Source organism: Bos grunniens, chromosome 7, assembly GCF_055505025.1.
Source record: "Bos grunniens cultivar Pamir isolate PY7600 chromosome 7, Bosgru_T2T1.0, whole genome shotgun sequence".
NCBI lineage: Eukaryota > Metazoa > Chordata > Mammalia > Artiodactyla > Bovidae > Bos > Bos grunniens.
The window spans coordinates 17,489,692-17,501,725 of NC_141171.1; the positions used below are offsets into that span (position 1 = coordinate 17,489,692).

Below are 12,034 nucleotides of genomic sequence, written 5' to 3' on the forward strand. Positions count from 1 at the left end.
ACTTGGGTTTGATCCCTGGGCGGGGAAGAGGCCCTGGAGAAGGGTATGGCAACCCACTCCAGTATTCTAGAGAAACCCATGGACAGAGGAGCCTGTGGGCTACAGTCCATAGGGTCACAAAGAGTTGGATACAACTGAAGCGACTGAGCATGCATATAGCATTTACATGTGTCAGGTACCATTCTAATACTTGGAAGTAGATAGTATTACTCTCTTTATTTTACAGGTGAGAAAACCTAGGAAAGAATTTAACTGTCTCCAGAGTCACCAGGCTAGTAAGTGAGGAAACTTGAAAACTGGAATCAGGTAATCAAGTCTAGAATTCATGCTCCTTCAAGTTTATGGAAGCATTTGGTTATGACAGCAAAAATTTGTAAAGAATTTCAGATGTCTATCACTTAGAGATTAATTTTATAAAGATGGTAAGAATATACAACGTAATACATTGAATGATGATGTGTATCTGTAGTAATGTGGAAAAAGTCCACTATATATTATTAAGGGAATAAACAAATTACATGCAGTACCTTTATCATGATCCCGTTTTTTATAAAAAAAAATATACATTTACATGTATATTATATATATATTGGGCTTCCCTGATAGCTCAGTTGGTAAAGAATCTACCTGCAATGCAAGAGACCCTGGTTCCTGATTCCTGAGCCAGGAAGATCCCCTGGAGAAGGAATAGGCCACCCACTCAAGTGTTCTTGGGCTTCCCTTGTGGTTCAGCTGGTAAAGAATCTGCCTGCAATGTGGGAGGTCTAGGTTTGATCCCTGGGTTGGGAAGATCCCCTGGAGAAGGGAAAGGCTACCCACTCCAGTATTCTGGTCTGGAGAGTATTAAGGGAATAAACAAATTACATGCAATATCTTTATCATGATCCCATTTTTATAAAAGTATATATATATATATATATATATATATATATATATATTTAAGGGGCTTCTCAAGTGGTACAGTTGGTAAAGAATCCACCTGCAAAGTAGGAGACACTGGAGACATGGGTTCAAACTCTAGGTCGGGAAGATACTTTGGAGTAGCAAATGGCAATCCACTCCAGTATTCTTGCCTGGAAAATTCCATGGACAGAGGAGCCTAGTGGGCCACAGTCCATGGGGTTGCAGAGTCAGATGTGACTGAATGACTAACACATACTGGGCTTAGTGGTATTACAGAGGTTCTTTATTAGAATATTATTTTTTATAAAACCAGTTATTACTTTCAGTAATAGAAGTATTAAAGATCTATAAACATGTGACATTTATAAATGTAGACATTTATATAAAAAATAAAAATTCATGTTCCTTCCAGTTTACTGTCCATGTTACTTTACACTAGTCGTTCACCTTTTTCTCTGAACCTCAGTTTGCTTAGTATACAAAATGGGAACAATTGGAGCACTTTCCTCTAGGGTTGTTTTGATAGACATGAGAAATGGTGTATATGAAACACTTCGCCCCAGGGGCTGGAGAAATAAATGTTCAGCATCTTTGTTCTCAGCCTGAGTCGTGACCTACTCAACCCTTCCTTCCACCCTCAGTTTCCCAAGACAGGTGTGTACCCACGTCCCCGACAGCACATTTTCAGCACCGGACTCACTGCTTAGTGGTGCCATATCCTTGGGGGTTGATCGCTGCAGACACAGCCACAATCACTGCTGGGACCCCGTAGCCTACAGGGTACATGAACCTCTTCTTGAATCTGCCTGCGCTGGTGTAGTTGGCCACCCTGAGGTTCCTGACAGTGAGGAAGAGGTGCAGCCCTTCGAGGAACATCCAGGTGAAGGCGGCCAAGTAGAGGTAATGCAATCCACCGGCGACGACCTTGCACAGCACCTGGGGGGAGAGGGGGCACTGGAGTGGTCCTGGGTGCAATGACCTCACCATCTGCTCTTCACCAGGGTTGTCTCCGGGTAACTTTGGTGAGAGATGCTCCTTAGCCTTCTTCACATGTCCTTCTTCTCTTTAGAGTCATGTCTCCAAACAGATGGATGGTCCCCCTTGTCTATTCCCATGCCTTGGCAGGGTGTCACTTGGGCCACCCAAGAAAAACTGAAAATGTATCATGTTTAAAGTTGAATGGGGGACTTCCCTTGTGGTCCAGGGCTTAAAATCCATCTGCCAATGCAGGGGACACAGGTTTGATCTCTTGTCTGGCAAGATTCCACATGCCATGGGGCAACTAAGCCCAAACACCACAACTACGGAAGACCGAGAGCCCTGCTCTCGGTCAAAGCGGTCAAAGCGCATGCTCTGAAACAAGAGACACAATCACAGTGAGAAGTCCGTGTACTGCAAGGAGTAGCCCCCACTTACTGCACCTAGCGAAAGCTCGCAGCAATGAAGACCTAGCGCAGCCAAAAATAGCTAACTAGCTAAAGTTCAAAGAGATCTTTGTCCATCTTAAAATGGAAGATGACAATATTCAAAGTGTGTTAAGGACTGCAGAAATCAGATAGACCTTTGCCTGTTGGCTAATGGATGCTAGACTTCTCTGAGTCGGATGAAGCTGGTCCTGGCCAGGGCTGTCTCCATCCCAAGAACCCTTAACCACCTCCCTGCCCCCTTTCCCCTTCTGAGGATGAAATTAATCCCCGTAGAAAGCTTATGGCCTGCTTGTCCTGCCGTGATCACTGTCTCTTCCATCTTGATCACTACCCAGAACTGAAGTCACTCTGGTCTGTGTGGCATATATGTTGGGTACATGAATGAGTGAGTGAATGAGTGACTCCTCCAATATGCTTATCTGCATAAAGCCCCATAGTTTTCCCTTTTGATCCAACAGCTCCTGGTTTCCTCCACTATGAAAGCATCTGCTCTGAATGACCTTTTCTGTAGTAAGCAAACCCTCCCCCCTCCTTCTTCATATTCACTGAATGTTCCCTGCATGTCTTTAGGACCACTGGAACTTGAAAAAGTCAATTTTTCCCCTCTCTTTAGGTTGCACAATGCAGCATGTGGAATCTTAGTTACTTGACCAGGGATCAAACCCACGCTCCCTGCATTGGAAGTGTGGAGTTTAACCACTGGGCCACCAGGGAAATGATTGCCCCCACCCCATGTCTTTGATTAAAGTATAACCTAGCTTTTGTTTGAGGACACTGCTTCCCACACATTTGAAGAGAACAGTGACCGCTGTCCATTGTCTGAGGGGAATTGGGTTTCCTCGACACTGCTCATGATCTCTCCTGGACCATTGACTCTCTTTTCATGGTGAATAAAACCCTCTTTTCTTAGGAATCATGTCCTGAGTCTTTCTAGCAACCTCTCAATCTTTGCAAAACTCCATTCACTTCCTGGTTTCTACCTCTCACTCCTTGGAGATGCTGTTGCATGAAACACATGTTTGATATCAAACCTGCTAGCTTGGAATCATAAATCAGTGACCCTCAAGACCCAGCTCCACTGTGCATCGTTCATTCAGTCTGTAAGTTTTTAAATTGACTGTTAACTGGGGAAGGGACATGAAGAAAACTCTGAGTTTTGGGCATGTTCTAGATCTTGATCAGGGTGACGGTTTTATATCTCTGTCTCTGTATCTGGGCTTCCTTGGTGGCTCAGAGGTAAAGAACCCACCTGCCAATGCAGGAGATATGGGTTTGATCCCTGTGTTGGGAAGATCCCCTGGAGGAGGAAATGGCAACCTACTCCAGTATTCTTGCCTGGGAAATCCCATGGACAGAAGAGCCTGGCGGACTATGGTTCATGGGCTTGCAGAAGTGTCAGACACAACTTAGTGACTAAACAACAACATATCTATATCTATTATAGACATAGGTAATACCAAGTTCCTCTGTCTATGGAATTTCCCAACAACATATCTAATGTACTATCTATCCAGGAGAAAGGAGGATTCCTGCCTTCTGGAACAACATGGATGAACCTTGAGCTATGCTCAGGAGATTGTCAGACAGAGACAAATACTGTATAATCTTTTATTCGTGGAATTGAAAAATCTCAGATTCATGAAAAAAGAAAAGAGTGAAAACCTGATTGCCAGGAGACAGAGGTAGGGGTTGGGATGATAAGGCTGATGTAATTTGTGGATATGAATGTGTAATAAGTAATAAATTACCCAAGGGAATACACAGTTCCATGAATATACTGAAAGCCACTGACATGTACATTTAAAAAGGGCAAACTATATATGTATGAATTATGCTATTGATACTATGTATAAAATAGGTAACTAATGAGAGCCTACTGTACATCACAGGGAACTCTCCTTAATGCACTCTGGTGACCTGAATGAGAAGGAAGCCCCAAAGGGGAGGGATATATGTATATGTGTGACTGACTCATTTTGCTGTACAGCAGGAACTAGCACTACCTTGTAAAGCAACCATACTCCAATAAAAATTAAAGAAAAAGCTGTTTAAAAAAAAAGAAGGGAATTCCCTGGCAGTCCAGTTTAGGAATTGGCACTTTCACTGTTGTGGGCTTAGGTTCAATCTTTTGTTGGGGAACTAACATCCTACAAGTCATGTAGCCTGGTCAAAATAAAAAATAAGAAAGGATTTTGGCTAATTCTCCTACCTCGGGCTCTGTCCGTTTGATGCCTGTGAGGAAGAGGAGGTAGGCCAGGAAGAGGCAGATGGAGAGCTGCAGGTGGAGGGAGGTGCTGACGTTCTGGATGGATCGACACAGGAGGAAGGTGAGGGCCGCCAGGAAGAGGCAGAGCAGAGAGAGGCTCAGCCCCACGTAGGTGATCACAGTCAGCACGGGGTCCTCCTAGACGCAGCAGGAGAAAAGAGATCCCAATTGGTTTTTGTTTTGGACACTGTGGTTCCCAATAACCCGGGTCTTAGAACCCTCAATGCATGGTGTTAATTTCCTCGTGAGAAACTGAACAGATCAATAGTGGCCAAGCCAAACTTCCCTCGTAGTCCACTGGTGAAGAACTGGCCTACCAGTGCAGGGGACAAGTGTTCCATGCCTGGTTTGAGAAGGTCCCACATGCTGTGGGGCAGCTAAGCCCGTGTGCCACAAGTACTGAGCCCACCTGCTGCAACTCCTGAGCCTGTGTGCTGCAACTAGTGGAGCCCATGTGCCCTAGAGCCCATTGCTGGGCTCCTCTGCAAGAGAAGCTGCCACAATGAGAAGCCTGGGCACCGCAACTAGAGAGTAGCCCTGGCTTGCCACAAATAGAGAAAGCCCATGTGCAGCAATGAAGACCCAGGCGGCTGAATGTAAATAATTTTTAAAAAGATTAGACAATCACAATGAAACATGACTCTCACCCCAACAATAAGAAAATGATAATTGACAAAATTGTAACTTTTATTGATCTCATTGGAGAGCCAAGTTTGCACAGCAAAGAGGCAACATTAACTCAAGTTCTTCCCAAAAGAGATGAGACAGAACGATTTCAATTTTGACAGAGCACAGAAGGAACACATGGTTGCTACAGGACTGCATGTGAAGAAATCCACCAGAAATTCTAAAGGCTGAATGCAGTGGTTTTGGATGACTAGGTTTCCTAGATATAAGGGTTGTTTCACTCACAAGTTCTACCCCATGAAAACATGAAAAAAGGCTCCATGCCACTAGTCATCAGGTCTGTATACATTAAAGCCACAATGAGATACCACTATACACGTCCTAAAAGGGTTGTATATTTTTAACATGAAAAAGAGAAATTTATATTAATGCATATATAGAAAGGGTTAGTCACTCAGTCATGTCCACCTCTTTGCGACCCCATGGACCATAGCTGGCCAGGCTCTTCTGTCCAAGGGCTTCTCCAGGCAAGAATACTGGAGTGGGTTGCCATTTCCTTCTCCAGAGGAATCTTCCTGAAAAACAGTACTGATGAACCTATTTGCAGGGTGGGAATAGAGACTCAGATATAGAGAAAGGACTTGTGTTCACAGAGGGGAAAGGAGAGGGTGGGACCAATTGAGAGAGCAGCACTGGAGCGTACGCACTGTGGCTTCTCAGGTAGCACTGAAACAAGTGCACTACCATGTGTGAAAGAAAAGCTAGCTGGAAGATGCTCAATAGCACAGGGAGTTCCGCTTGGTACTCTGTGATGACCTAACAGGGTGGGATGGGGGTTGGGTGGGATGGGGGTTAGGTAAGAGGGAGACTCAAAAGAGAAGGGAATGTTGGTGTACGGCAGAAACTAACACAGCATTGTAAAGCATTATCCTTGAATTCTAAAAAATGAAAAGAAAAAGAGGAAGATACATAGCTGTTCCTCTGCTAATGTTTTTTCATCTTCTTTCTGAAGATCCCTGCCTCCCACCAGCACCACCCTGCAGCAGAGCTGACTTTCAGCGGCATGTGTGTTTACACACGTACCTTCAGCTCGACCGAGGCCATGAGGACGGCAAAGGTGGACAGATGGCTGCAACTGCATACAGTTCGAGTTCCGTCGGACAAGATCACGTGGCACCCTTCATTAGACCAGACCAGCTCGTCCCAGTAGACACAAAGAGACTTTCTGCTTTCCCCTACCATCTGGAAAGAAAATTGCTCTTCATGAGACACTATCATTTAAAATCTGAAGCTTTCCACACATACATGCACACACACACACATGCATGCATGCTTACACACAACGAAATACTATTCAACCGTAAAAAATGAAATGATGCCATTTGCAACACAGATAGGCCAAAAGGATATTATGCTTGGCAAAATGTCAGGTAGATAAAGACAAATACTTATATTATTTCCTATACGTGGAATCTAAAAAATAAAATGAATGGAATATAGAAAACAGAAACAAACTCACAGACATAAAAAACAAACTTATGATGACCAAAGGGGATAAGGAAGAGGGGAGAGACAAATTAGGACTATGGGATTAACAGATACAAACTCATATCAATAAAAGAGATAAGCACCTACAATTTACTATATAGCAGAGGAAACTATCCCTATTATTTTGTAATAACCTATAATGGAATATAATATGCAAAAATACTGAATTACCATATTGTATGAATGCATGCATGCTTAGTTGTGTCCAACCAGGATCCTCTGTCCATGGAATTTTCTGGGCAAGAATACTGGAATGAGTTACCTTTTCCTCCTCCAGGGAATCTTCCCGACCCAGGGATCAAACCCGAGCCTCCTTTGTCTTCTGCACTCGCAGGCAGATTTTTTACCAGAGTCACCTGGGAAGCCCACTATATTGTATACTTGAAACCAACACAGCATTCTAAATCAACTATACTCCAATAAAGTTTGTTATGTTAAAGTTTTTGGTTTTTAATTTTTGATATAATTTAAATGTTACTTTCCATTTACAATAATCGCAAAATTTTGTTCACACAGAAACAGACTCATAGGCATAGAGAACACACTTGTGGTTGCCGGGGGTGGAGCGGGTGGGGAGGGAGAGGGATGGACTGGGAGTTTGGCATTTGTAGATTCAAACTATACGTTTACAACGCAGAAACAACAAGGTCCTACTATACAGCATGGGGAAGTATATTAAATATCTTGTGAGGACAATTTTTAATGTGTTTTAAAAGTCATGGAATTCAGTTTTTCCTTTTGTATGGTTTTACTGAGGTATAATTGATACACAAAGGTAAAAAATCCGCCTGCTAATGCAGGAGATGCAAGAGACAGGGATTCAATCCCTGGGTTGGGAAGACTCCCTGGGGGTAGAAAATGGCAACCCAATCCAGTGTTCTTGCCTGGACAATCCCATGGACAGAGGAGCCTGGCGGGCTACAGTCCATGGGGCCGTAAGAGTCAGACACGACTGAACACAACATACTACATGAAACGTGACGAATTGGGATATATGTACACCTGTGACACCATCACCACCATCAAAGCAACAAAACAAATCCAACACTTCCTGAAGTTTCCTGCGTCCCTTTGTTTCTGCTTTTTGTGGTAAGAACACTGACTATGACATCTACCCTCTTAACAAAATTTGAAGGGCATGATACCATATGTACTATGGGCTTTGTTATACAAAGTATCTTTTACTTAGAACTGGAAGACCAGAGAGCAGTATTTTCAAATCCTTCTTCAATTAATTAGAGGCTCAAGTTTCAATTCTGGGGTCAGAAATGAAACCCTAATATTAAAAAAAAATCTTTCATCTGACTTAAAAAATTTTTTTTCTTTATTTATTTTTGGCTGTGCTAGGTCTTCATTTCTAGGCAGTGTTTTCTTTAGTTTCAGAGAGCAGGGCCTGCTCGCTAGCTGTAGTGCACGGGCTTCTCACTGTGATGGCTGGCTTCTCTTGTTGCTGAGCATGGGCTCCAGGGCACGTGGGCTTCAGCAGTTGCGACACATGGCTCATCATTGCAGCTCGAGGGCTCTAGAGCGCAGAATAGTCGTGGCACACAAGCTTAGTTACCCTGAGGCACGTGGGATCTTCCCAGACCAGGGTTCAAACCCACGTCTCCTGTATTGGCAGGTGAATTATTTGCCAAGGAGCCACCAGGGAAGCTCTCATCTGTATTTTAATTTTTTAAGTTGAGTCGTTTATTTTTTCCAGCTTTATTGAGGAATACTTGACAAATATAACTGTACATACTTAAAGTACATGACTTGATGATTTTACTTTAAAGATCTTACTGTGAACATCTTGGGCTTCCCTGGTGGCTCAGTGGTAAAGAATCTGCCTGGCAGTGCAGGAGACACTGGCTCGATCTCTGGGTTGGGAGGAATCCCCTGAAGGAGAAAATGCCAACCCACTTCAATATTCTTGCTGGAAAATTCCATGGATGGAGGAGCCTGGCTGGATCTGGTCCATGGGATTGTAAAGAGTCACGTTTATTTGTTCATTTCCCAACAGTAAATAAGGCTACAGTTTTTTTTAAATCACTTTTTAGTCTGTTGAAGGAATAATTCCCATCATGTAATTTTTGGAGTAACTCTTAACCAAGGACTGGGTTGAATTTCAAATCTCCATCAGCAATTCCTGATAAATCAGCCTGGACAGAAAGAACTGACTGTAAAAGCCATACTTTTTCACTACTAGCTTTATAGGTATGATCAGTAGAAATCTCTAGGTGCTCAAACAAGTGGATACTTTGCCCACCTGTATATGGTGAAACGTGAAGTTCACGGGTTTGGCCAGGGAACAATTCTTCTTGCATCCTGTGGTGCCACTTATCACCTTGGAATTCAGTTGAAAGTGATCCAGCTTTTCATCAAGAGTTAGGTTTTCCTTAGACACAAAGGAGCCATCTAAGATGGACCCGAAAGACTTGTAAGAAATAAAGACCACAGCACCTGAAAGGAAGCAAAGAACCAATGAACCTGAGGAGGAGACTGGAGAATGTGTTGCCAGTTAAGGAGTTATCTGGCCAGTTTCTTAGGAGTCAGATATGGAATGTAGGACTCAGAATCCTAATTTATTAGACCATACATCCTTGAAAAATAGATGGGGGAGATTCCAAAATCTTTCCACTTGCAGGATGTTAAGGCTATGTCTGGATTCTAGTAGAGATATCCCCTATGTCCCTAGCAGCACTTTACAATAGTCAAGATATGGAAGCAAAGTGTCCTCCCATAGATGAATGGATAAAGAAGTGGTATATATACACAATGGACTATTACACAACCGTAAAAAGAACGAAGTCTTTCCATTTGCAGCAACATGGGTGAACCTGGAGGGTATGATGTTATGTTAGTAAAATAAGTCAGACAGAGAAAAACAAATCCCACATGCTTTCACTTCTATGTGGAATCTAAAACACGAGACAAAAGAGAAACAGATTCATGGACACAGAGAACAAAGTGGTGGTTTCGAGAGGAGAAAATATGCAGGGGACATGGAGAGAAGAAGGGTGATGAGGATTAAGAGGTACCAACTTCAACTGCAAAATATATGTCACAAAGATGTAATTACAGACAGAGAATATAGTCAAGGATATTGTAACAATTTTGTATAGTGAGGTGATCATTCATAATGTATAAAAGCATCAAATCAGCCTGTTGTATGCCTGAAATTGAGCTTCCCTGGTAAAGAAGTACTGCTCAATGGTAAAGAATTTGCCTGCAGTGCAGAAGCCACAGGTGACATGGGTTCGATCCCTGGGTCGGGAAGATCCCTTGGGGGAGGGCATGAAATCCCCATGGACAGAGGAGCCTGGTGGGCTATAGTCCATAGGGTGGCAAAAAGTTGGACACAACTGAAGCGACTTAGCATGCATGCATGCATGAAATTAGTATAATATTGTGTATTAATTGTTAGTATAACTCAATAAAAAATAAGAGTAAATTTCCCCTGCCCCCAATTCTAGAGATGTTGAGATAATTTAGGTAATTTCTGTTACCTCCAGTTCCTCCTCCAGTGACAACACTGCAATCGATGTCCATTGTCTCCTTTTCAATCTGTAATTTAACTATCTCGTTTTCTGTTTTGCAACCATTCTTGATGGTCAGCGCTTCAATAACTAAAAAAACAGAAAATCTGCATGAATGTTGGAAATCCTTATAAACACTTATTTTAAAACATAATCTCCTTGTCCATCTCATTAAAAAACAATGACAAGGACTTCCCTGGTGCCCAGTGGTTAGGAATCCATGCTCCCAATGCGAGGGATGTGGGTTTGATCCCTGGTCAGGGAACCAAGATCCCACACGCTGCATGGTGTGGCAGAAAAATAAATAAAAATTAAATTTAAAAAATGACAACTGTAGGAGCTTCAGATGAAAACTGGAATTTGGGTGATGAAGTTTGAGTGGACACATAGAAGCTATTGGCTTTATTTGGGTACCGAGTCTCTTATTGGAGGGAAAAATTCAATATATAAATAACCTCGGATATGCAGGGAAACCTGGCATGCTGCAGTACATGGGGTCGCAGAGTTGGACACAAAGGAGTGACTGAACTTACTTACTTATGCAGATCACACCACTCTTACAGCAGAAAGCAAAGAGGAACGAAAAAGCCTCTTGAAGAAGGTGAAAGAGGAGAGTGAAAAAATTGGCTTAAAACTCAACATTCAAAAAACTAAGATCCTGGCATCTGGTCCCATCACTTCATGCAGACAGATGGGGAAACAATGGAAACAGTGATGGACTTTACTTTCTTGGGCTTCAAAATCACTGTGGACAGTGACTGCTGTCATGAAATTAAAAGATGCTTGCTCCTTGGAAGAAAAGCTATGGCAAAGCTAAACAGCATATTGAGCAGAGACATTACTTTGCCAACAAAGGTCCATATACTCAAACCTATGGTTTTTCCAGTAGTCATGTATGGATGTGAGGGCTGGACCATAAAGAAGGCTGAGCACTGAAGAACTGATGCTCTTGAACTGTGGTGTTGGAGAAGACTCTTGAGAGTCCCTTGGACTGCAAGGAGATCAAATCAGTCAATCCTAAAGGAAATCAGTCCTGAATATTCATTGGAAGGACTGATGCTGAAGCTGAAGCTCCAATCCTTTGGCCACCTTATGCGAAGAACCAACTCATTAGAAAAGGCCTTGATGCTAGGAAAGATCGAAGGTGGCAGGAGAAGGGGGCGACAGAGGGTGAAATGGTTGGATGGCATCACCGACTCAATGGACATGAGTTTGAGCAAGCTTCAGGAGATAGTGAAGGACAAGGAAGCCTGGCTGCTGCAGTCCATGGGGTCACAAAGAGTTGGACATGACTGAGTGACTGAACAACAACAACAATATGTCAATTACTATTGATACTATGGGCTTCCCAGGTGGCTCAGTGGTAAAGAATCTGCCTGCCAATGCAGGAGACGCCAGAGATGCAAATTCCGTCCCTGGGTCAGGAAGATCCCTTGGTGAGGAAATGGCAACCCACTCTAGTATTCTTGCCTGGGAAATCCCATGGACAGAGGAACCTAGCAGGCTATAGTCCATGGGGTCTCAAAGGGTTGAATGCGATGTTGCAACTAAAAACTAACAAAAAATAAAATAGATAACTAATGAGAAGCTACTTTCTAGCACAGGGGACTCTACTCAGTGCTCTGTGGTGACCTAAATGGGAAGCAAATAGAAAAAAAAGAGGATATGTAGCTGATTCACCTTGCTGTATAGTTGAAACTAATACAACACTGTAAGGCAACCATACTCCAAAAAAAAATTAATTA

General features: G+C 42.9%; 1 protein-coding gene and 1 long non-coding RNA gene across 2 annotated transcripts in view; one reads left to right on the top strand and one right to left on the bottom strand.

The window, feature by feature from the left end:
* LOC147368702 (adhesion G protein-coupled receptor E3-like) overlaps positions 1-12,034 on the bottom strand; it is a 43,120-nt gene that overhangs the window by 9,655 nt on the left and 21,431 nt on the right. Inside the window, exons 10-14 of the mRNA XM_086409754.1 lie at positions 10,260-10,379; positions 9,020-9,213; positions 6,307-6,465; positions 4,540-4,734; positions 1,604-1,839 (exon numbers count right to left, since the gene is read on the bottom strand). Coding sequence (XP_086265880.1) covers positions 1,604-1,839; positions 4,540-4,734; positions 6,307-6,465; positions 9,020-9,213; positions 10,260-10,379 — 904 coding nt within the window. The remainder of the gene's footprint in view (positions 1-1,603; positions 1,840-4,539; positions 4,735-6,306; positions 6,466-9,019; positions 9,214-10,259; positions 10,380-12,034) is intronic.
* On the top strand, positions 1,674-6,942 carry LOC147368703 (uncharacterized). The gene is made up of 2 exons (XR_015166756.1): positions 1,674-1,803; positions 6,236-6,942. It is a non-coding gene; the product is annotated as an uncharacterized LOC147368703 (long non-coding RNA).